Raw genomic sequence first — 24,363 nt, 5'->3', positions numbered from 1 at the left:
TATACATACTGTATTTACTCGCATAATGATCGCACTTTTTGTCAGAAAAATTGACACAAATTCTCGGGTGTGATCATTACGCAGGTTAAATTTCCCACGAAAACAAAAAAAAATTTTTGCGGCCCGCATTTGCTGCGGGATGCGGGGCGGGACACCAAAACAAGAATGGCGGCCGGCGAAGCAAGCCGAACGCGCCGAACGCAATTTTTTTTTTTCTCATGAGTACATTACGTGGATTGCGACAGTTTCTTCCGTATCAGTGATGAATAATATTGTTAATATCAGCAAGTTTGCGGCAATAACGTAGACATCTTCACTTTGAGGGGACAGAAATGAAGATGGGTGCGCTTAGCTGCCAGTGACATAGAAACGCATGGCCGGTGTGCTGCGGAAACTGTGGCATCTGTCTTCGCTACTATCCTAATACGGCACGTTTCGGCTAAGGCTGGGCGAATATTTTAGCTGTGTTATAAGCGCCGGCGTATGAATAGGGTACATATTTAACATATCAGTGTAAACGTGGCTACTATCATTGCCGCTCGCAATTTGTTGCGTGCCCACGAGCGCAGATGAAAAGAATCGAAAGGTGCCTTTTTTGTTTTTGTTGACCACAACCATTATAAAGCCTACCCATAATAAAGGCAAATTTCATTGTGCCTATTTTTGTCATGGAAGTGCGGAAAGTGATGAAAGTAATAAAATGAGGCATCTACTAAAGAATCTTTGGTGCATGCAGACCGTTTGGCTTGTCTTGAAGAGTCGTTGGCATAGCATTCGACAGACGGTAAGCGTGATCATTATTAGCTAGACTTGGCACACGACATACCGCTGCGGCAAGTTCGGGGTGCGATCATTACATGGGAAATTTTTTAAAAATCGAATTTTGACGACAAAATTCAGGGGTGCGATTTTTACGCAAGTGCGATCATTATGCGAGTAAATAGGGTACGTGCCGCACTTATCATGACAACTTACGGTACGCAAGCTTCTTGAGTATCCGTCAGGGACAAGGATACTCGCAGGTTAGCAGTGTTTCTTATAGTGTAATGTAATTTTTGCTGGAGGACATGCAGCCGATTGATGCTATGATGTTTCCAACATATTGTGGCTTGTGGCTCTAAACGACCTGTTGATAATGACAGCTTTTACTGCTTGCCCCTGGTGTCATTACATATCATCATCATCATCATCCTGGGCGGCTGCGGCAGCAGCAGCCTGGTTACGCCCACTGCAGAGCAAAGGCCTCTCCCATACTTCTCCAACTACCCCTGTCATGTACTAATCGTGGCCATGTTGTCCCTGCAAACATCTTAATCTCATCCGCCCACCTAACTTTCTGCCACCCCCTGCTACGCTTCCCTTCCCTTGGAATCCAGTCCGTAACCCTTAATGACCATCGGTTATCTTCCCTCCTCATTACATGCCCTGCCCATGCCTATTTCTTTTTCTTGATTTCAACTAAGATGCCATTAACTCGCGTTTGTTCCCTCACCCAATCTGCTCTTTTCTTATCCCTTAATGTTACACCCATCATTCTTCTTTCCATAGCTCGTGGCGTTGTCCCTATGTATTATGGTATTATGTATTATATTACATATTACAAGAAGACACAAATAAAAAAAAGCTACTATCATTACTATTATAAGCATCATTATTGCCCAGATTATACTTTCATTTGCCCTCTGATCCATATTGCTGTTTTTCTACGTCATTAAAGTGCACATATCAACTCCTTTTTTCATTATTTGTTGCATTTCCCCAATAATTCCTGGATAAATAAGATAAGATTGTTGGTACTAGTAGCAGCCAATAAGATGGAACAGGCTGCCACAAATGCTCGTTCACAGTCACTGGTGTCCTTTAGAAAGTCACAAAGCCCGACAGTGTCTTGTGCTCACCTGCTTCTGAAACCATTCCTGGTAACGCTTTTGGTTCCCAAACTTGACCTGTGATGTAAGAAACGTAATCTTGCGCTCCATATCTGGTGTTAACCGGCACTGAAGAAACCTCCGCGATGTCCTCTGTGTGAGCAGCTGCTGAACTCCTGCAATCAAAGGGCAGCAGCCGACTCAGGTGCACTGATTCATACATGTGCACTGTTGCTGGTACGTACTTCTAGCGGTGCTGCCTATGCTTGCTTTTCCAGTGTTCAAGAACAATAGCTAATGTGTGCTTGAGCTTCTGATATGGAAGTCGAAGAGTTTCTTTCAATGAACCGAGTTAGACTCAAGTTACCTATCACTGATACAGAAGCAGGCAGCACATTAGAGTGCCAAGAAACCCAAGTGCTTCAACACTGCAGAGCCCAATTTCCAAAACAACAGCTTGACATGAATGGAACTGAGGTGATTTTGAATATTGTGACAACACATCTTAGGTTCTACTGCTGACTTCAATTGAAACCTTAATTCTGCTCTTTGAAACACAGTATGCTGCTATATAAAGCAGCATACTGCATTTTGCACACAAAACATGAAAAAGATCAGGCACCTGTTAACGTCGGTGAAAGTGAAGCTGGGTTGAAAAGCAGGTCCCGCCACAACTTCTCAAATTCAGGTATCCGAGCCACATTCTGGAGTAGCCGGATCAGGTCCCGCCCGATCATGCCACACTCTGTAAACTGCACCGAATGATGCAGACGACAGCTCATCACTCAAAATGTCAGCTTGGGGATTGAGAGTTAAAATAACTTGAAAGTTATGGCGAGGTTAAGAAAAATTCTGGCTAGACAAGAGTATAATGTATTTCAGTGTACAACGTTTCTGCCACACAAAAGCCTTTCAAGATCAACAAAATAGAACATTTCAGTAAAGAACAATGAAACGTAGCATACTCCTAATGCGGCTTAAGAAAAGTCTAATGTGTTTACCGCATTGTTTACACCAGAAGTCATTAACCCTTTGCAATTATTTAACTACAGATAATTGCACTTTGCAGTGTCTGCGTGTGAGGGCAGTACTTTCTTTAGCGGAACACTTGAATGAATTCTTACGTGCTTTTCATGACGTGAAGCACTCAGCAACATTCTCGACAAAAGAATGTATTTTCAGTATTGTGCTTTGCGGAAAGAACTCGCGTTCGTTTATCGAATCCGAAGATACTTTTTGTGCAGAGGAGGAGTATGTTCCACCTCCAGATGAGAGAACTGAAGAAGAAGGCGATGACGAGGATGCAATTATTTCTGTGGTGATTGCTTACAATGTGATACTGGTTGGAGATGGTAGACTGTATGAGAGCCTAAGAAACAAACAATATTTTCTGAGATAAATCACTTAATACAGTAAAACCTTGTTAAACCGTTCCCACTTAAACAGTAGTTTCGTTTTAAATGTAGTAAAGTCAAATCCCCGACTCAGCAGCCATTGAACATAACGTGCACTGTGTCCGCATAAACCGTACCAGCTTATTGCGTACGTATTGGTTAACATGTAGTGTTTCCACTTTCCGTCGCATAAACACGGTGGTGCGTCGCCTCTATCGGGTCGCCCGGCAGAACAAGCCTCAGAGATCGGAACCATCTATCGAAACAACGGCCTCCACGCACCCTGTGCATATGTGCATGAAGCTACATCAAAATCATTTCGGCGCCGTGCCAGAGAGCGTTGTCTTTATTCTATAATAAAGTTATTTTTTTATTCTATGATGGTGTTGTGGCCTCTTGCAAATAAGGACTCGCGTCATGCCAAAGCTTGGACAAAAAAATATGCCGGGTGCTCGGATAAAAAAACACACCGGGTGCTCAGCATAGAAGAAAAATTAGACATCATTCGTGCTGTCGAACGTGACGCGAAGAAGTCGGCGCTGGCACGTGACAGGGATCTACTGTTGACTATGGTATGTGACATCTGGGATGTGAAGTTGCTTGACAGCGCTGCTGCAACCGCGAAGAGATATTAGCTACGAGGTTTGACTTTTCGCCATCGTTGCCTCTGTTGCCGAAGTGTCGCCTAGCGACAGTGATGAGGACGACACGGAAAGCAACAGCATGGGCGATTCAGGCCTGACAGTGACAGAAGCTGCGCTTTACGTCTGCCTCATGAATGCAATCATCGTGACGAGAACAGCACCCCCAATGAAAAAGGCACCGCGCAACATCTGCAGTGCTACCGCGCCTGTGCACAGAGGATATGCAACACCAACGAGGAATAAGCCATGCGTGTGTTTGCCGAGAAGAGGGGCTGGCTGAAAAGCTGGCTCGCAGCTTCAGTAAGTTTGAGGTCGCTGCGGCATCACTTGTTGTGCGAAGTGCGAAATAACACTTGTCGCGCGAAGTTAATAAATACAGCATGTTTTTTTCCCTTTTGTCGCACTCTCTCTGAGTTGCGGCTTTGACAGGCAAGAGGTCATCTCACGCTACTTCGGTTAAGCAGTACTATCGTTTAGTACGTACTTTTTCCGAGCTCCAGCCAACTACGGTTTAACAAGGTTTCACTGTGCACTTTTGCTTACAATAGCGTTCTTATGGCATGGTGTCCAAAGTGTACAAAAAAGCTCTGCACTGGAACAGCTGTAAAGTGGGTAAATGCTTGTGGCCCCAAAGAGTGAAAACCACAAAGCAAGTGCATGAGAATGAAGAAATGAACGAAGTAGGTTTCGCGTGCAGCATAGCAGACCCAAAGTGAGCTCACCTTTTCTCGCAGCATGGAAATGCAAAAATCCACTTCTCGTTGCCGCAGTGTGAGAAATGGTAAGTTTCCATGGTCCACGATGAGCCGCAAGTATGTGTACACAGCCGTTGCGATCAGCACGGGCAGGGAGGCTAACCATGCACTGTAACACAAGAAGCAAGCGCAACACGTGTTCACGCATGACAGACAGCAATGCCATCAACCACGGACTGCCTATACAACCACAGAGGCACATTTGCGAGTCCTTGGTAAAATTGGGGGCGCGTTAAGCAAGACAGTAAAAGAAAGGCTGTGTGTATATATATATATATATATATATATATATATATACCGTAAAAACTGGAATATAGGTCGAACTTTTTTTCAAAAAACAATCGCGAAAAGTCTACCCTCGACTTATATACCGGACATTGGCGGAAAAACTACGGAAGTCTTGCAACAATGGGCAGATGAAGTAAACAGCCGCCATCGCCATCAGCAGCAGCGCGGCGTCTATGGCGGCGTGGCGACGTTGTGGCACTGGCATTTTGCTTTTCCATTGTCGCAAAGTTATATTAATTAAAGGCTGCATTTTCATTTTGTTTCAATATGAGCGGAAGCCGACGTCAATTCACCGTCGCTTTCAAGAAAAAGGCGATTGAGTACGCGGAAGCCCACGGCAACCTGGCGGGACAGCGCGAACTTGGAAGTGTCCGAAAAGAGCATTGGGTAGTGGCGGAGGCAAAAGCAACGTATTACAACTTGCAGCAACCAAAAGAAAACGTCATTTCGTGCCGGATCGCAGCGGACTGCAGAACTGGAAGACAACGTTGCGGAGTCCGTCCGAGAGCTGCGTGTAAGATCGCTGCCTGTGACTGCCGAATTCATCCGTTTGAAAGAGGTAGAGATCGCACGCGCCTATGGACTGGGTAGCGAGAAGCACTCGTCATCCGACTCTGATCAAAGGCGTTGCTCTGATCCGGAGTAGCGCTTGCGCACTTCGTGCCCTTCTGTGTACTGTACACACTGCCAATTTTTAACAGTATCGCGCGACCATCGACCCGCGTGTTTGTCAGCACCTCGTCATCACGGCACGGAGCGGCGAAATAGCGAAAGTAAGGGCATGTGTACACATGACGTATCTCGTTTGTTTCGCTGCTCAGCGCCGTTAATAAGGTGCTGACAAGCACGCGGGTCGATGGTCGCGCGATACCGCTAAAAACTTGGCCAGGTGCACATGCGAGCAGCATTTAAATAAATACTGTCATCATTGTGCAACCCCCTGAGTCGCATTTGTTTCACGGTAAGAGTGTCATGTCTTTCGGTACTTTTGCCATTGCAAAATATATATATTTTTTTCATTTTGAGAATTCGTTAGTTGGGAGATCGACCTATATTCCGGTCCGACCTATAGTCCGGTTTTTACGGAATATACACATACATATATATATATATATATATATGTAAAAGTAGCAAATGACTGTTTCTTACAGAGAAACATTATGATGAAAAATTTTACCAAAGAGTGCATTCAGAGTGCAGTGACCTTAGTATTGACGGGCAACGAATGAGCGTCAGGTGGCCTCACCTGTTTTCGATGAAGATGTCGAGCATGGCTTCTGCAAGCCATATGTTTTTCGGCGTTACGTCGCCACCTGCAAAGAAAGAAAAAATTGGTGAAGTAAGAAGGGAGAGGGGGGGGGGAGGTAGGACGTACATTGAAAAAATGTTTCAAAAGCCAGGAGAACTCATACTTCAACATGTTGTTTTCACTGGCTTTACACAACAATAAAATAACAAAAACATACACATTTCACCAGCTATGCAGGTGGCATCGTCAGTACACAAACGGCAACAAAAGAGAAATACATCCTATTTATGTACGATACTGCCTTAAACATCCCGCAGGGGGCCACGGTTAGAATCGCATGAAGATTGATTGCGCGGGATGATCCATGATTCCACAAATTTTCTTGGGCTCCATCAGTGCTCCCGTGGTTACATTATCAAAATCGGACATGTGTTCCTTTGTTAAATAATAATGCACCAATTCCATCTTGGCATGTGTGGCATGGGTGGATTTCGTAGCATCCCTTAAGTGTTCCTTGAGTCGAGTGCGACGTAGCCACCCTGTCTCGCCAATGTAGCTGGCACCACAGTCCAAGCAGTCGACCTTGTAGACGACACCACTTTGCTCGTCCAGAGGTGTGCAGACAAACAAAGTAAGGATAGGATGATAGGATAGGGATAAATAGGATGTATTTCTCATTTGTTGCCATTTGTGTACTGACAATGCCACCCGCATAGGTGGCAAAACATCTATGTTTTTGTTATTTTATTGTTGAGAAGAGCCAGTGGAAAAAACACGTTGAAGTAGGACATACATCGCAACTGAAACATGCAAGAAAACATCTTTAAAAAGAAAAGACATTAGCATTCACAGAATGAGGATCAATTAGGTACAATATTGCAAGAATGGACATAAATGTGCTGATGTGAGCACTATGATCATAAAGTTGATGGTGCAAACACTAAGGTGCTGGCTGAAGTTCTATTCAGACTAACAAATTCAGTGTTTAGAGGCACACTCAGTGCTACTATGGTCAAGGACCCATAAAAAGAAAACGCACAATTTTATAGGCATTCCAAGAAAGAACAACTTGCTTATAACTGCAGGTGTCCAACAACAAAACAATGCATGATTCACTCCCCTGATGAAACCTACAGCCTACGTCTAAATAGAATCGAGGCATCAAGCTCCATGGTCCATAATGGAAGCAAAACTTTACCTACGTGTCCTCTTTGCTTACCCCTTCTGTGATATTTCACAAATGTAGTCAACTTAAAGCACCAGATACAGAAAAACTGCGGCTGCACTCTCAAGTCATTTAATTTTGGGGATACTTTTACTTTTGTGCGAAGTACAGTCCAATGAAATGACTCTCGGAAGCAACGGGCACCTGTGTGCTGGCTTACCTAATGAATGCGCACCGAAAGAAGTGACTGACCAAGAAATGGCCACTCAATGCTTATAGAAGTTTCTTCAAAGGGCCCCTCACCAGGTTTGACCATTTTGAACTGACAAGTGCAATTCATACAATGTATGCTAACGATAGTGTCTGCTAAGTATTACATTGCTATGTGCCGTGAAAAAAAAGCTGAAATTTTAAACCAAACACCATTTGCCCTTCTCCTCATGGGCACCATGCTCTCAACAGGAGAGGTAACGTATTTGCACAAAGGGTGCCTATGCACATGTATATGCTGTGACATCTCTCATAGTGACACATGAGTTTGAGAATTATTCAAGGCAACATCTATTATTTGTGTAATCTGTTGCTTCAATTGACTAATTAAAGTTTAGAGAAATAATAACACAAAAATAATGTCTGCGTGTTTTTGTTTTACTTCCTACTGTAGCAAGAGAGATGTACTTCTGCTTCACCTGCTTGTTCCCACGTTGTTCAATCGCGAGTGCAGACAACGAAACTATGTACGTTTCTAACGTGTTTTGCCATGCGATCATGCTCTGCGATCCGCTTATTTCTCTCAGTGTTCGTGTAGCGCTGACTTATAATGCTAGTCGGGTGTTCTTGTGCACAGCACACAAAATTGTGCGCTGTGAAAAACAAGCCAAACGCAACAGCTTGTGTTCAACACTGTCAGTGGAAGTGCACTGCACAGAAAGAAAGCGAGGGGAAAAAAATAAAGGCGGGGCTTGATGTATGCATCACGTGATTCTCGTGCTCCAGTATGAGAGAACGCGAGGAATTTCGCTTATAGGGGCTAGACGGGGCAAGTGGAGAGAGTGTTATGTTGGCGGTGACGCTCGCCTCCTTAAATTATGGGTTCGTGGCATTGAACTATTTCTGTCACGACTACTAATGAACCAATTTGAAAAATTCTTGTGGTAGAATGCTCCCTGGAGGGCACGCAAGAACTTCCAGGGTACAACCGCAATTTTTCATGTGGCCTGGTGAGGGTCCCTCTAAGCTGTAAGCAGCTGGGATGCAGACAGACACGCACTATGTGCAGATTAAGAACAATGGCTTGGTAAATGTTTCATATGACAGAGGATGGGAGAGTGTACCTGCGATCTGCCTGAGAAGACTTTGACAAAGATTGTCGACTCCAGGCACTGAATTCTTGATGAGCTCCTTTATTAGCCATATTAGCTGATGAAAAAGAAAGAAAGGACACAAAACAAATGAGTAGGTGAACACAAGCATTGGTTAAGAAACAAAAAGTAAGCCAAGTGGAGTTTGTTGACACAGCACAATTATTATAACAGTTTTTTGAGGCCAACTCTGACTGGGAGGCACAATGAGAGGCCCTCCAAACACTTGTGGCATGGTTAAGCTTTACGCAAACCAGCTAGCGCACAGGAACCTTGTGCACGTCTAGTCACCCTGTAACGAGATCGCAACTAACAGATACACAGTCAGTGGCAGGTTAACTCTGAAAGTAATGATTCAAGCATGAAGCAAACAAAATTGAAATTTTTTTTTTTACTGATTTCTGATCAAAATCTGCTGATCACATGAAAATGTGTGAATTGGTGATAAGCAAAGCTTTCTTTTATTTTTACTGAAATGTCCTCCCTTGTCCTTTACTTCTATGCAGCTCAATGCTACTCTCTCAAGGCATACTCTAGCCCGATTTTGTTCCCTCAACTTCTTTCTCTACGATCCACCCCACTCCATGCCCCACCAAAATAAAGTTGTTTTTTTTTACCTCTCTTCTCCACGATCAGCTGCTGCTGTTGCCAACATCTTCAATTTTCTGCTGCCTACTACTTCACTTCTTGCATCTTGTTCTACTTGTCTGTTCAAGCACTTACACAGTGGCACAAACTCTCACTGGGCTATTGGCTAAGAATGTTCACATACTTAGTTGCCCAAGACAGCAGCTACCAGCAGCCAGCACTCACAAAGTGGGCGACAGAAAAGGCAAGGAAAGCTTTACATTAAAAAACGGAGAGCCACTGTTTTTTTCCATTTTCCCAATGCAGGCTGGGGTGTTGTGAAGAAAACTTTAGAGCAGACCCTCCAACACATCTCGGGCACAATCTCCTGATCTTTGCGCTATGGTCCCAGTTGTCCCTTTTCTTTTTTATTTGTTGCTAACTGTACAAGAAGATAAGGCCCCAAAGTTCGCATTATAATAGTCACATTAAATTTCAGAATTAACCATCTCCCCCGAATAAAAAAAATAATAGACTTCAAGAACAGTACCAGAAAGCTTTTGATTATTGTTTTTTAATTTAGGAATCAAAATCTGTCAATCATTCCATATACTGCCATCAACCTGACAGATGATCTCGGCCATGTGAAAGCTTTATGGTACATAGGCAACTTGCGCTGTCACGTTCAAAACATGACAGAAAAAAAAAGTGCAACTGAAATATTTGTATGGAACTGAGTCTTAGAATATACAACGTCCTACTTCATGTTCAAAGTGGTGTTTAAAAGTTCAGTGAGCGCAGAGAAGTAGAACTTTGGGACAGAAATGAGGTTACGAGACCAAGTCTATATCTAGTGATCGAGAAGAAATGGGTGTCACAGGACTGGCTAGTTCTATTAAAGATTATTAATTTGTGACATTTAGTAATGGCTACTATCATTTTATTATAATACTTGTCGCTCTCCTATCACACACTATCACGCACACCAGAGCACAATGTGTTGCCAATATGGACAAGGTTCTCTGGTCAGAATCTACCATTGGCAAAAGTGCACAGCATGCTTGACTGACTTTACATACCGTACATGCTCACCTGAGATCGGCAGGAGTCTAGGAACTTTGTGTACTTTTCCAGAATGAGAAGGCTTAAGGTGCTGACAAAATTCTGCAGGCCATCGCGTGTGGTAAACGTCACGTCACGGTAGTACTGCGCAGAGGAGCAGGGGTCAAGCAATATAAACTTCTTCACCAGACTACGCATACTTAAGCTCATTGAGCACATTTAATAAAAAGCCTGACAACAATCCTCAGATAGAAAATGGAAGGCAGGGATGATCCTTACTTGCATATCCTGGTAGATGCCATTCTTTAGCATAAAGAGCTAGAGCAAGGCATGCACCATCACAATGTGTGATATGACTTTCTTGTCTGCTTATGTCGTGTCTATGTGGTGCAAGCCTGATGGTGAAATGTGTTGACTATCACTGCTTAGCTAGAAATTTTGGACACTGATGGACATCACGCAACTAAATTGTACTTGCAGTGCTAAATGGCAAGCTAAACACAGCATTTTATAATAAAACCATGCCATTCAACAACAAAAAATAACATTAACTGCTTTCTTTTGCCTTAAAGTTTAATGTCATTCATGTGGTGCCCCACGAACATGCTTAAAGGCATTAAATTTAATGCCATTTGCAGCATAGTGCATTCTTGTAACTCATGCGGCCATTGGACATACACTTGCTCCTAATGTTGGCAGTTTTGGCTGCACATGAAAACTAAGTTTATGAAGTAAACTGAAATGATTCAACATAAATTATGCCTAATAATCTTTTTAGTGGTATTTCTTGTATTTATGTCTGCTAAATTATTTTTTGTTTATGTATTACAATTGGTAAAATAATATTGCATTCATTGCAGCTATCATCACCATGATGTTTAATGTCACTAAAAATGTACGTGTAGCAGGAGCTTCAGACATCATGGATAAAGAATGAGAATGAAAGGTCCTAGACTCTGAATGGCACTAACGCCACCTATGTAGCACAGGTATTAGACCCAACATTAAAGTTTACCGAAAAAGGAAGGGTGCATAATAATGACAAGTCATTTAGTACTGCATGGAGAATATCAAGGGGAACTTGTAACATACACAACGACTAAGCCAAGCCAGCGATAGATTATTAGAAAAAGAATCTGCAAGTTTGCTGAGACAATTTGGAGGCAACAAGCATAATGAGAATAACGAAAACCTCAGGTTCAAAGATAAAAATTAATGCGAACCTGGTTCGCAGGCATGCTAATATTTTGGAAAGCTTGGCTTAAAAATATAAACGAATTGAGATTGCACGCAGAACAGAACAATGCAACACCAAAGTGTCGTAAGCTAAGCACAATGTGTACGAGGTCGCACATCTTTGCAGCCACAAACATAAAAATGATGAGTTATCACAATCACACCAAGTAAATTCAAGGATATGCACTAAACTGCTGTAGTTTCAATAGCTACATTTCTGGTGCATGAAAATTATGCTGAAGTATGGTTTTGAACTAAAGGTCTTTGAATTTCTTCAAGTGTTCAGTGTTTTGTCAATACGATGTCAGATGTTGTGTACATGTGGAGTCCGCAACAGCAAATGGTAAAAGGCAAGCAACCTAAACAGTGTTCAAAGAATACAGCAGGGAAGCCATACTTTTTAATAAATTGCAGTAAGATGGGAGTACTTGAACACAAGTCACTACGACTTTAAAAAATGACGTTAATCGGGAGATTCACTTACTCTCGCTGCATTGGTGGGGTCGATAAGGATGCCATAGAGAAATCCACAGCAGATGTCATCATGAACCTGTGCTCCCTTGCACACCTTTAACAGAAGTCAGTAGACATTTTAGCAAAACATTCACAATCACGCAGCCTCAAACATAACATTCAGTGCGAAAAACAAGTGCCAAAACGTTTCTTACTGCTGCATTCAAAGCGTCGTGCGCCTCTTTCTCAGACACACCACTGATGAGAGACTGTAAATATGTGTAGCTCCTCTCGAGTTTCTGGAAGGAATGATTATACGGCGTTAAGACTACTGTACCAACTGGCACCCACAATTCCGCTTTTCCGGTGGGCACCAAAAGTTATCGGTAAACAAGCACAGAAATCGGGTGCTTTTAATGCATGCTTCGCTGGCATCCGGCTTCAAAAACGATTCAGTGTACCTACAAGAACATTCATATGTGATGCACGCAGGAACTTACGACCTTTGACGCAGGGCTAGAACTTTTATTCGAACAGAATTTTATAAGTGTGTAAGCCAAGGATGAGTACGGAAAGCAAAATACGGAAAAACGGCGTGACCAGCACGCGCATCAAGGCAAGTTGCCGGCTCTGCTATGGCCACGAATTAAATGTCCGTAACTCAAGTACAATGGCTTTTCACTGGTATGTTATAGGAGTGACGGTGATCTATTTATTAGTATGTTCACACACACTCAGCAAAAAATGTCACCGCGGCAACTGCGTAAAATGTAACGAACGTACTACACTCCCGAGCACATTGCGCGCAAGTGAAAGTTCGAGCCTCAGGCAAACGCTAGTTCGATAAGACCGGCGATCATGCAAGCTCGTTCGCCATCGAGCCCGCTTCCAACACATTCGTGCAACTAGCGCCAGGAATGATCACGACAAAGTTTAGTTAAATTAAATCGTTGACCAGTGTGCAACGTAAAAAAGTGAAACCCAAATACGACAGTGGCGACACCGTGCGAATAGAACCGAAAATTCGCGCCTTTGTGCACGTATGCAGGGGAAGTGGGAGACATGCTTTTTTAAATTGCGCCTAGTCCAGTCCCGTTACCTCGTCTATTTCTTCTTTAGCTTCTATCGGAGAAAGAGCGAATATCCTCGATGGCGTCCCTTTATTTGAATCCATCCTATACGCGAAATCCTTGGACTGGAGTCATCCAGCCGAGTGCAAAACCCTACCCTCTATAAGGGCAGCGCCATATTCGCGGAATGATACTTTTCGACCGATGAGAGCAGATTGCGAACTACTTTCCAGGCTCGCGTTTTTATTTGCGAGAGCAAAATCTGCGACTTCATCCGCTACAACATATAGAAACACTTTCACTAAGCCCATCCGCGGCCTTCGGTGCCTTACATTGCAACAGTAGTCATATATTACAAAAAGAATGCATATTAGAGCATTAATATTAACCTATTAGATACTTGCAGTCGCTATTAAATTTACAGCGCACATAGAACTCAACAAGCAAACACTCCAATTTGATCTAATTTGACAATTAATATTCTATTGCATAATTTGTATTGTAAGGCAAAATTACTCTTTTAAAAAAAACTATTCAAATACTAAAAATACTAATCAGAGTTTAATAAGTCCTGCGTCCAATGGTAGCGATGTCGATGTTACACCCACGAGGAACCTATCTCGGCGAAAACATGGATGCGAAGTGGAGCTGAAAGCAATCAATAGTTTAAAAACACGCTGTAAATAAACACCGCAACAGCGCTTGCCAGGGGCCAACACAGGTAAGTCACGAACAGACCGCAGAGCAAAAGTATAATTTTTAACGCCTGTTGATGAGTTCAGCGACGCAACGCCAGCGGAACGCTGCGCCAGACAGACCTCACGCGTGTACACCACGCTCGTTTCTCGCCACTGGACGTTTAAAACGACGTAATTCAAAGCGTTACTTTAGCGCTTGCAAATAACTGTATATCCAAAACCTCAGATCGAAGATCGGTGCCCTGTAAACGCTGTTGCGGTCTTCGCAGGCGTAGCGCGAGTCCGATCTGGTGAATGTCGTCGGAATCTCGCTACTACCGTCTGCCTATATGCCAGACTATCCACTTGCCTTCATCACAACTGAGCTGCCTAATTAGGCTGGTTCGGATCCGCGCATATACCGGTCAGTATAGAGCTGTGGGCATGTTAGCTGTGCACAGGCGTCTATCAAGCGCAGGTAAGCACTGTTTGAAATTGGGATCTCGCGCGTCTCGTGCTTTAGGCAGTAATGATGATGATGATACATTTGTGCTTTGCGGAATGGATTGGACGGCGCTGGATTGAAATATGACGAGTAGGTGGCACTGGCGTTCCAGCCGCGCCTTCGCTCATGGGTCACGCGCGTCTGCGAGCCGTTTCTGTGCCCCTTTGGCGGTTCCGGCGAAGTGAGTTGTTACGACCACGGGCTCGGCGGGTTTCAGGCTGGATCATGGATCCAGGTGCCCTGTAAGCCCGAGCGGCCTTTCTTATCGCACTGGGAAAAACGACGCGTGGACTTTTAACACGCAACCACTGACGAGTAGGCTTAGATGTTGGCCCGGTGTAGCGTTGTGTATCGTACGCCTCCGGCGACGTTGACAACAGGATGCAGATATCGACAGACTCTTTCCCATTCAAGTTGGGCACCCGGCGCAATGTGCTCCAGGTGAGCGACGCTTCTCCGGAACAAGAAGCCATGGGCTCCGAGTCGAGACTGAAGCGCGCCGGCAGTTCGTTCGTCTCGTATGTGGACCTCGGTGTTGGCGAGCGGTCGTCTGCACGCCCACCCGACACAGCGCCTCCTCCACCGGATCTCATACCGCAGGTGACACTGAAACCCGTGTTGTGCGACGGCGAAGTGGTGGTGACCGAGGTAGACAACGTGCTCAAGTTTAACACGTTTAGTGACTTGCGTAACGGCGTATCAGGCGTACTTTTTTGCACTAACTTCAAGTTGAGCTTCGTCACCATGGACACAAGCGGCGAAAGCAAGCCCCGAGCGCTCTGCGCAAACCGCGTATTGGGTGAAAACGACATTGGTCTCCTGAATGTGGAAGCCCTGTTTCAACTCTCCGGGGGCCGCCGCAAGCGGCTGTCGCCACAGGCGGCCGCAGCGCAGTCCGTCGAGGTGCTGCAGGTCCACTGCAAGGACATGCGCATTTTCACATTTTCCTTCAAGTTCTGTCAAAGTGACCAATGCAGCGCCAAGGTGCTGCAATTCCTTTCGCGACACGCGTTCGTCTCCAGCCTGGATAAGCTGTTCTGCCCGCGCGGTGGCTCGATCGGCAAGCGCGAACCGCCTTTCGAGAGCGCCCACGAGTGGGACGCCGAGCTTCGACGTTGCGCCGCCTCGAAGTTGTGGAGAGTGACCGAGCTGAACGAGCGTTTTCGCCTGTCGGGTGCGCTTCCCGGCCGGTTTGCGGTTCCGCGCCGTCTCGTCGACTGCAAGCTAGAACGCCTAGCGCAACACTTCTGCGACAAGCGTGTCGTCGCCTGGTGCTGGAGCCACGCAAGTGGCGCGGCGCTAGTGCGTGGTGCCGCCTCCGACACGGGCTCCGAATCGGCGGACGCCGAGCGGCTGCAACTACTCGTCCAGTGTCTGGGCGCAGAGGTCCACTTGGTGAACCTGGATCTTGAGTGCCCGATCGTTCGCGAAGTTGGTTCCAGCTATCACAAGCTTCAGGCGCTCTGCATGCCAGCTGATGAAGCGGAGTTTCTTGAGCAAGAGGCGCGTTTCTACGCGGCACTCGAGTCGACCCGTTGGTTGGAGTGCGTGTCAGGTTGCCTTAAGGTGGCACTCGCGGCCGCCAAGGTGATAACAGAACGCAGAAAACACGTCCTGGTGCGTGAACAGACGGGCGCTGACATGACTTGTGTGGTTGTCAGCCTGGTGCAGATTTTTCTCGACCCTTACTATCGAACACAGGTGGGCTTTCAAACCTTGGTTGATAAAGAGTGGGTAGCTGCAGGTCATCCGTTTCCAGAACGCCTGGACCATCTGGGTCAAGGACGTGCATCACCAGAAGCGGCACCGCTGTTTCTGTTCTTCCTCGATTGTGTCTGGCAGCTTCAGGCACAATTTCCTGCAGCGTTCGAGTTTTCAGAGTCATATTTGACTAACCTTTGGGACTGTACTCACGTGGGCATCTATGACACGTTCCTTTTTGGGAACAACCGGCAGCGATGGGAAGTGTTGAAGGTACAGCCCTACCGCAACGTGTGGGATTGGGTTGGTCCACAGTCACGCCTTTCTCCACAAGACCTGGAACTCTTCAAGAATCCATTGTATCTGCTCCAGCGGTCCAAGGAGTTGCTCAACGTGAGATCACAAGAAGGGGCTGGTGACCGAGGTGTACCATCATTTAACGAAGATCTGCTCTGCCTGGACCCCACAGTGAAGTCGCTTTCAGTGTGGACACAGTGCTACTACCGCTGGATTCCGAAAGCAGAGGTGGTTAATGGTGATCCAGCAACTCTCTTCCTCCACAACGTTCGCGTGGCCAGGGATATAAACTTTTTGGCTGCTCAGATTCGACTGCTGAGAGAACACCGTGAAGGTGGGGAGATGGTGCAGCTGCGGCACCGACGTTTGCCCTCAGACGAGTACTTCTTTGCCATCCAACGTAGCTCTGCGCGCCCTGGTGTAGCAATAGACAGTCAGCATCTTGTGACTTCTTCATTTCCATTTGCACCTCCAGGTCCTGTAGATTGGGGAAGCTGCCATGTGCCTTCAGTAGCACCACTTCCAGACAATGACTATGGAGACTTGGATGACTAACATGACCTTAGTTTTCCTTTGAAGGGGGTCTTTTAAGTTAATGGGCTTGTTTTGCCGAGTGCCGTGTCTGGTTTGGTTTCTTGCAAGGCATGGCAGGCACATAGCTGCTGTAAGGGCATCAGCTAAGCCATCTTGGGGCATTTCTTTCACTTCGTTGGCTGCTGTTGAATGTTTAAATTGAAAATGTTCATCACAGCATGGGGTGCCAGATATTTGTTATATTAGGTACTCGTACAGCTGTGGAAAGTTGTTTGACACTTTGTTCTGTGAAAACTTTTTGGTGTAGTGGGTTTTAATAGCAGCTAACCTAACAGCTCAGCAGCCAAATGTTAATGCCTTGTTTCCTTGATTTTGCGTTATTCTGTGTTGGGCAGGGATTTTGTTTTGTTCATTAGTTGTTCCCACTGGAGGCTGTGGTGCTGTATTGTTTGTGAAAGTTTTTTCATTTTTCATGTTTTTAGTGGCCCCTGTCTCCAAGCTTGAACATGTGCTTGGCACAGGGCATTGTTGAGCTTAGAAGGAACGTACCGGTAACTTATTGTACAAATTGTTTAAGCTCCTGCTTGTTTACTAGTGGCGATATGTTGTGGCTGTTAATATGTATAGAGAATGTATTTTTTGTTTGAATCTGTTCCTATGCTGTGCGGATTTTATTTGCAAGAAAGCTGAGATGGTGCAACTTTTCTATATATATATTTTTTTTTTGTCTTGAAGAAGCCACTCTTCTTGTAATTAGTTTTGCCAGTATTGAAAGTGGTGATGCATAGTCCTGCAATATTATGCTAAAATTAAATTTGCAAAGTAACCACTGCTGTGAGAGACAGTATCAAAGTAGGCAATATGCCCTCTGTCCTCGAACCAGCCATGATTTGCTGGTTTTCTATGTTCTTATGGCCCACAAGCAGCATATATCGTTGCTTCTGCTTTGCATTCTTTGATCCCTGGGGCCAAACTAAATTCAGAAACTGTACATTTTGGATAGTTTCTTCATGCAATGACATTATTCCTAGCTTAGAACAATGGTAGATCTTTTAAAGAATTGGTGGTACTATGTACCAACCAGTACTTGAAATGTTGAGAAAGCAAGTTGTACTGTAGTGCCCAAAGAATGCAGTAAAGATTGGCCATTGCATGTGCTATCTGGTCCTGTCGGTATTAAACAGAGGTCTCTGCTGTCACCCTCCTGTCTGTACAAAGGAGGCAGACTTGAGGCCACTATTACAATGAAAGACGCCTATGCTGTGATAGTGCGTAAAGACACCATGGTATGAGTTTATAGTTTTGCATCTACAAACTTGTGCAACAGGTATTGATTTTTTTCACAGTTGTGCATTTTACTGCTGCAGTAAGCTTGATAATATGGTTGGCACAGCACAGCTATTCGCTTAATTGAGCACTCTTGCATGGCATTAAGTCCTATTGTACCTTACCTACAGCTGTCTGCTGAGAATTTAGGCATTCACGTTGATCAGTTCTCTTAGGCTTTTGGAAATGTTGATAAAGGTAGAGTGGTCAATATTTTAAACCATGTGCAAAAGCTGCGGCTAGTTTGATAACACATGCTTTGCTTCAATTGCTGTAAGCTGACTGCATTGGTTGTGTGTGGGTGTCCTTGTGCTCTTTGTGACCACATAAGTCTGCAGTAGCAATTTGCTAGGCTACTGTAGAACTATGTCGAGACTGTACTGACTGTCATGCCTTTTTAGGCACGTTCAGAAGTACTGGCAAGCTGTGTATCATTTTGGCATAACTGTTGCTGTTCCATCTTTGACGATCTAATATTGCATCTTTACCGTCTTTTGATACTGACAGGCATTCAGTATGTTGTCTTACATGTTCGTGTAGATTTTGACAAACGGCCTTTGCACTTCAAAAATAGTTTTGTGATAATAGCTTAGATGATGTATAAGTCAATGTGTGGGATCCCAAGACAACGGAAGGAAAAATTCCTTAGAGATGGATCTATAAAATATGGCCAAAGCTAAGTTCAGTGCCATACTGATTGGCAGCAAGTATTAAAATTGAGATCAGAAAGACCAAAACTATAAAGGTTGACAGCTTTGCTTATTGGAACCACTTGTTATGCATGCAAAAAAAATACTGAGTGCATGTACATGAGATTGAATTTAGGCTTGCCCAAAGCAAGCCTTGCATTCTATCTTATCAGGGCGCAATTAATCGCAGATTTGCAGCCCTGTAAGAATACCTGTAGGGCACAAATTCTTTGTGCTGTTTAAAAGCAAGTCTACAGTACTTGTTGATACAGGCACTTTGATATGGGACCTGTGGGGTGCACCCAAGTGTGGAATGGATTAAAGAGATTATATGATATCCATTCGTTTCCTATTGATTTGCTGCTACACCTGTTTTAGGAAACAGGTTGTCAAAAACAAGGAGCTTGATCACTCAAGTTCATGTATATTCCTTTGCCATTGCCCCTGATTTTTTTGTTTAATCATTTGGTTGTTGAAAACTTGGAAAAAAAGCATATGCAGAGTGTGTTCAGATAAGAACAGACTTAAGGGGGTGCCACTGTCTTATGTATTCAGTGAAATTATGTGAAATGAGCATTGTCTCTAGAAAGGAATCGAACTTTGTTTTGCAAAACGGAGTGGGGATTTTGAGGGGAAAAAGATTCACTAAAGGTGAACATCTTGCAATAGCCCATTAATTTTAGTATAAAATTGCCAAAGAATTTTGGTGGTGTACGATGTTTTAGGTTTGGAGCGATAGGTCTTGAACTTGTAAAATCTGCAAGTTGAAAAAATGCTTTTCTCCACACTTAGTGAATTACAATCTTTTTTTCTCAATCTGCGCTGCTTGGCGCAAAACAAAGGTTGATTCCTTTTTAGAGACATTTGCCCACCCCATACAAAAATTGCCATGAAAGCAAGAAATAGCTTGGACTCGCGAAGTCTGTCATTATCTTAACAGACCTTGCAGTGTTCCTGGGAGTAATTTTTTTCTCGCAAGAAAGAAGGAATGTTGATGCAGTGTAAAGCGGCTTTTGGCCAAGATCTTGTAGTTTACATCTCGTGCACCTCTTCTAACATTGCCCGGAATTTCAAAACAAATCATCCTTCAACACTCAAGAGTACTGACTCACAAATTTTGTCCCTTTTTTGCTTTAAGTAGCTGATGCCTCTAATTGTGGTACCAAGCCTCAGTTCCGCAAGGCTATCAAAAATTAATTACAGCTCTGTTTATGCGAACCATTCTGTGCCAAGTGCAGTGGACAGCTTCAGGCATGAGAAAAAGCCTATTCATGTGACAAAGTGAAGCGGAGGTGGTGGTATCGCAATAAATTTAAGAGCATGCTAGTTGTGGGGTTCTCACCTGTGTTCTTGGGATGAAGGAACGACAACGCAGCAGTGTAAACAATCGCAAGGGCATTTATTTCACCTTTCATAGACCAATGCCTGCTAGCCGAGTTGCTATCCACAAAACATGCCGATGGGCGTGCGACAAATCGAGGAAGCCCAACTCGCCACGACCGGATAGCGAGCGAATATGTTCGCCCCTTGCTGGTATACCAACGCCTGGTCGTTCGTGTGTATGGTCACGCGAACGGTGGTGCACTCGAATTATCATTTGTCCATTCCGGTATAGGCCTCGCGAGACGGTCTTGCAGAAGCATGGATCAGTGCACACGCGGAACGTCCGTGCCGCTTGCCAACCCGGAGCCAAAGAGCCTTCTACTTCTTGTGCCCAAGTAACCCCGCCGTTAGGTGGCGTTAGCAGAGCCACACTCGCGCCATCTCTCGTACTACCCTGCAAGCATAGCAACTGCCGCTATAAAGCCACGTGGTGAAGCCCCGGATTACAGGAGACAGGAGCTATGCAGGAAAGCAACATATCAGGGGACACATGAGTTGTGCATTCCCACACAGTCAGCCCACTGTGGTAGTTAAATACCTTGCAATGATAGTGTTGCCGAGAGCTATTAAAGTTGCCCTTGCGATTGTGCACTTTGAGATTCAGAGGAGACTACAGAAAGGTCTTTGCCTGCCTGCAACACAGGCTTGATGGCTGATCCTGAATGGCTATGGTATTGTGCTGCTGAGCTTGAGGTCATGGGTTCAATCTCGGCCACAATGGCTTTGTTTCGATGGGGGCAAAAGGCAAAAACGCTTGTTTTAGATTTAGGTGCACATTAAAGGGCCTCAGTTGGTCAAAACTTATCCGGAGTCCCCCACTATGGCATGCCTTATAAGGAGATCGTAGTTATGGCATGTAGCACCCCAGAATTAAAAAATCATGGAAAAGCAACTCAATGGCTGTGGTGTTCTCCCACTGAACAAGACATTGTAGGTATCATTTTCCAACTATGGTGGCTGCATTCCAAAAGAGTGTGGATGCACACACATTTCCCCCAAGATTCCAGAGCAGGTTAGAGGACCCCAAGTTGTTAGTTAATCTGGAGACTTGCTATGGCATCAGGCAGCCAAGATGTGTGTCAGTAAGTAATGCCCAGCCAATTAAGATAGCCTTTACCCAGAAAGTGGCCAAAGATTGTGGAACAGGTGGTGCCATTGGTTTGCAAGCAGCAATTCTGTACTGATGCCAAGTGCTCTAGAGTGGTAGGTGTGATTTAGAACACAGAAGGTAAGTATGATAACGAGTGGCTTTTTGAGTGAGCACCCACTTCTGTGGATAGGCCATGCTGTTGTTTTCATTTGGACAGGTGAGGCAGAGCCACCATCCATCAGAACTCTTCTCAATTTGAATGCCAAGTAGGAGAGCAACATTGCAAGAGAAATAAGATGAGTTTGTAGATAAGAGCAAAAATACAGGTACTTCAGTACTGCACACTGCTAGAGGCACACCCAGTGCATTAAATTGGAACATAGCACATGGAATAGGCATCAAAGAACTAGGAAATGGTGAATGGCGAGATGCATGTGCTAACAAAATGTTGGCATACTCGAGAAGCAACAGGACAAACAGCACTATACATATGTAGAGCCCCGACTCTCTTGTACATAGTGCTGATGGTGTTTGCCAACTTTGAGCTCACTGTGTTTTTTCAACCAACCAGTCTTCCTATTAACCAAAGAACACGAGCTTTCTCCGCACTTCTAACAGCCTTCTAGCATACTGATTCTAGTGCTGTACACGTTAGCAAAGGTGAGCATCATAGAGTTTCATACAATTACTAGAGGGAACTGTGGTGCTAGTATCTACGGGAGCTGCAAGCAGGGCAGTTCATCCAGCATGTGAACGATGGATAGTACATGGATTTGCCTAAATTTCATCCTTCTGTCTTTAAATGGCTTCGTGACTTTGTAAAATGATCTTTTTTAAGAAAGTATTGCATTATAAATAATTGACGATGTGTGGTGTTTTATGGCACAAGGGCCAGGTATGGCCAAAGAGCGCCATGACAAGTGGTAATGTTAATGATGCATTCTGAATGGCGTGGACAATGAATTCCTCATGGTAGATGTGACACGGCTGTAAAAGGGCCTACATTATAAATAACTGAAGTAACATTATTAAAATTGCCCGATGGACCTCTAGCACAGAAGCCCAATATTGAAACCTTTACACCATGGATGCATCAACATACAGAACCACTACAATTGGCAGCAATTATGCATGCTTGCCGAGTCGTGTTACCTTCTGCAATAAAAAAGCATAAAGTGCTTTGAAAGTTAGGTTAGGCGAATTTAGGCCTGGTAAAGCGTAGTAAATGAAATTACAAGAATGTTCGAAGCCCTCAAGCACAAAGATGAGACAAATCCATGTACGACCCATCATTCAAATGATGGCTGAACGATCGCTGCGCCAGAGTTCCCTCTAGTGTTTGTAGGAAACTCTATCGTGAGCATTGCTTTCCCAGGCCTTGGCTCCTTTGCTTTACATACTGTAAATCATTGCCAACCATTTCAGGCTGATTGGTGGGATCCTCTTCTTATGCGTACTCCAGCCCAGCCAATCAGAGCTTCAGCAGCAGACAAAAGGGACGTGTCCACTAGGTGGACGCTTACAAAATACTCTCCCTAGTTGGCTGTCCTGAACAGGAGCAAAAGCACAAAAATTAAAGGAGAGAAGTGCAAAGAATGCAAAGTGCACACACACCATAGAGGGGTGTCGTGCAGCAGCACTGTCAAAGTATCACGTAGGCCTGTAAATCTCAAAAACAGGAGTAGCGCAGGTATAACTTGTTACATGAACGCCTGTCTCCTTCTCATGCGTACTCCAGCCCAGCCAATCAGAACTTAAGCAATAGATGAAATGAAGATGTCCACCAGGCGGGCACTTGCAGTATACCACCGAGAGCTACCTCTGGTCAACCTTTCTTGCCAACGATACACCTGCCTGGTTAACTTTCCTTGCCAGCGAGACACCTGTCTGGTGAACTTCCATGCCTTTTGTTATTTCTCTAGCTCTCAGTGTTCTCATTTGAGCTTTGTTTCTTTGCCTTGCAGAGGCCAGTTAGAGAAAATGACTCGCTGGGCTAGGAGCAAAAGTGTCCTAAAGCATGAACGGCAGCCAGGAGAGGCTACCACTTGGTCTGAGTTTGTAGCACAGCGGCAGGAGGCTGCGAAACCAAGCTGCGCACGTGATGGCAGTAGAGCGACAAGATTGTCGAACACTGGCAAGAAGCATCCCATAGGCATTAACTTTGCTATCAAGAGGACGATGACAAGCACAGAAAGTGGTGGTGCTGAGGCCAATGTATCCTGTAGAGGTGCAGCTGCTGATGTCCACCTAAAAGGAAAAGCAGCAGTGTCAAGTAACAGGCCTTCACAACATGTCATCGGAAATAAGAGCAACATACAGGTGAAGTCTTTTTGCCATTATCTGATGCAACCTCAGTGCAGCTTTTGCTGACAGAGAGGTTATGTAGTTGAAACATTTTCTCATGCCAACACATTCCTCTTTGCTACAAAGTGATGTAAAAAGCTTTTGTGATGACCACAGTGACAAAAAGGCTGGTTGCAGTGTTCGTTTCTTTAGCATTGGTCATCATCTGTATTGTGAGTAAATGTTTGATTTTTGATGAAAGAAACAAGTTCTATGGAAGTCCACAAGGGGGAGGAAAATTTCTTAAAAGTGAGAGTTTGAATCCATCTGAAAGCACAAAGCTATAAAGAAGGCCCACAAGAGTTAACCAGATAGCTTTGCAATTGAAGAAATACTTGTGCTGATCTGGGGTTCGAATCTAATAGTACCACCAACTCTCCATGGCACATGCTCTACCAAGTGAGCTAACAAGGAGGCTAACATGTGACAGAGCAGTTGTGAATAAATAAACAAATCAAAAAGGTGTTGTGTGGTAATCCGCAAGGTGAGAGACATTCACCTGAGAGTAGCACAAAGCTACATCCTACTAATTTGGTGCTACATTTTAGTTGATGCAAACTTTTTCTTTCATGGTTGGCTTTTGTGTCATAATTTTTTGTAGAATTGCTAGTAAAATGTTCCAGACTATAACAAAGGAACATTTTGGAACACTAATTCTGTTCTACCACCACCGCCATCAACCCTGCCAGACACTCGTTACAAATGT

At 44.5% G+C, this 24,363-nt stretch overlaps 3 protein-coding genes across 5 annotated transcripts in view; 2 read left to right on the top strand and 1 right to left on the bottom strand.

Annotated features, from left to right (window-relative positions):
* The window catches only part of IntS3 (integrator complex subunit 3), a 77,370-nt gene extending 63,075 nt beyond the window's left edge, over nt 1–14,295 (bottom strand). The window contains exons 1-9 of one of the 3 annotated variants that reach the window (XM_065441883.1): nt 14,160–14,295; nt 12,258–12,341; nt 12,074–12,157; nt 10,384–10,497; nt 8,698–8,782; nt 6,196–6,262; nt 4,629–4,770; nt 2,491–2,620; nt 1,899–2,044 (exon numbers count right to left, since the gene is read on the bottom strand). In XM_065441883.1, coding sequence (XP_065297955.1) covers nt 1,899–2,044; nt 2,491–2,620; nt 4,629–4,770; nt 6,196–6,262; nt 8,698–8,782; nt 10,384–10,497; nt 12,074–12,157; nt 12,258–12,341; nt 14,160–14,165 — 858 coding nt within the window. In that variant the 5' untranslated portion in view covers nt 14,166–14,295. Of the gene's footprint in view, nt 1–1,898; nt 2,045–2,490; nt 2,621–4,628; nt 4,771–6,195; nt 6,263–8,697; nt 8,783–10,383; nt 10,498–12,073; nt 12,158–12,257; nt 12,342–12,825; nt 12,967–13,141; nt 13,324–14,159 lie in introns of those variants that run through there. The other 2 variants (XM_065441879.1, XM_065441874.2) reach the window with 2 other exon arrangements.
* The window catches only part of LOC135909856 (uncharacterized), a 33,095-nt gene continuing 22,408 nt past the window's right edge, over nt 13,677–24,363 (top strand). Inside the window, exons 1-2 of the mRNA XM_065441899.1 lie at nt 13,677–13,833; nt 23,279–23,633. Coding sequence (XP_065297971.1) covers nt 23,295–23,633 — 339 coding nt within the window. The 5' untranslated portion in view covers nt 13,677–13,833; nt 23,279–23,294. The remainder of the gene's footprint in view (nt 13,834–23,278; nt 23,634–24,363) is intronic.
* Nucleotides 14,427–19,182, top strand: LOC135909846 (myotubularin-related protein 10-B). The gene has a single exon (XM_065441890.1). It carries the CDS (start codon nt 14,676–14,678, stop codon nt 16,845–16,847), a length of 2,172 nt encoding a protein of 723 aa, XP_065297962.1. The 5' UTR covers nt 14,427–14,675; the 3' UTR covers nt 16,848–19,182.

The sequence above is a fragment of the Dermacentor albipictus genome, chromosome 1 (genome assembly GCF_038994185.2).
Source record: "Dermacentor albipictus isolate Rhodes 1998 colony chromosome 1, USDA_Dalb.pri_finalv2, whole genome shotgun sequence".
Classification (NCBI taxonomy): Eukaryota; Metazoa; Arthropoda; class Arachnida; order Ixodida; family Ixodidae; genus Dermacentor; species Dermacentor albipictus.
The sequence above is the reverse complement of the archived record's forward strand: the minus strand, read 5'-3'. Positions and strand labels throughout refer to the sequence as shown.

Bases quoted from the DNA above. Each gene is read 5' to 3' on its own strand.
- LOC135909846 (XM_065441890.1), top strand. From the start codon at position 14,676: ATGCAGATATCGACAGACTCTTTCCCATTCAAGTTGGGCACCCGGCGC.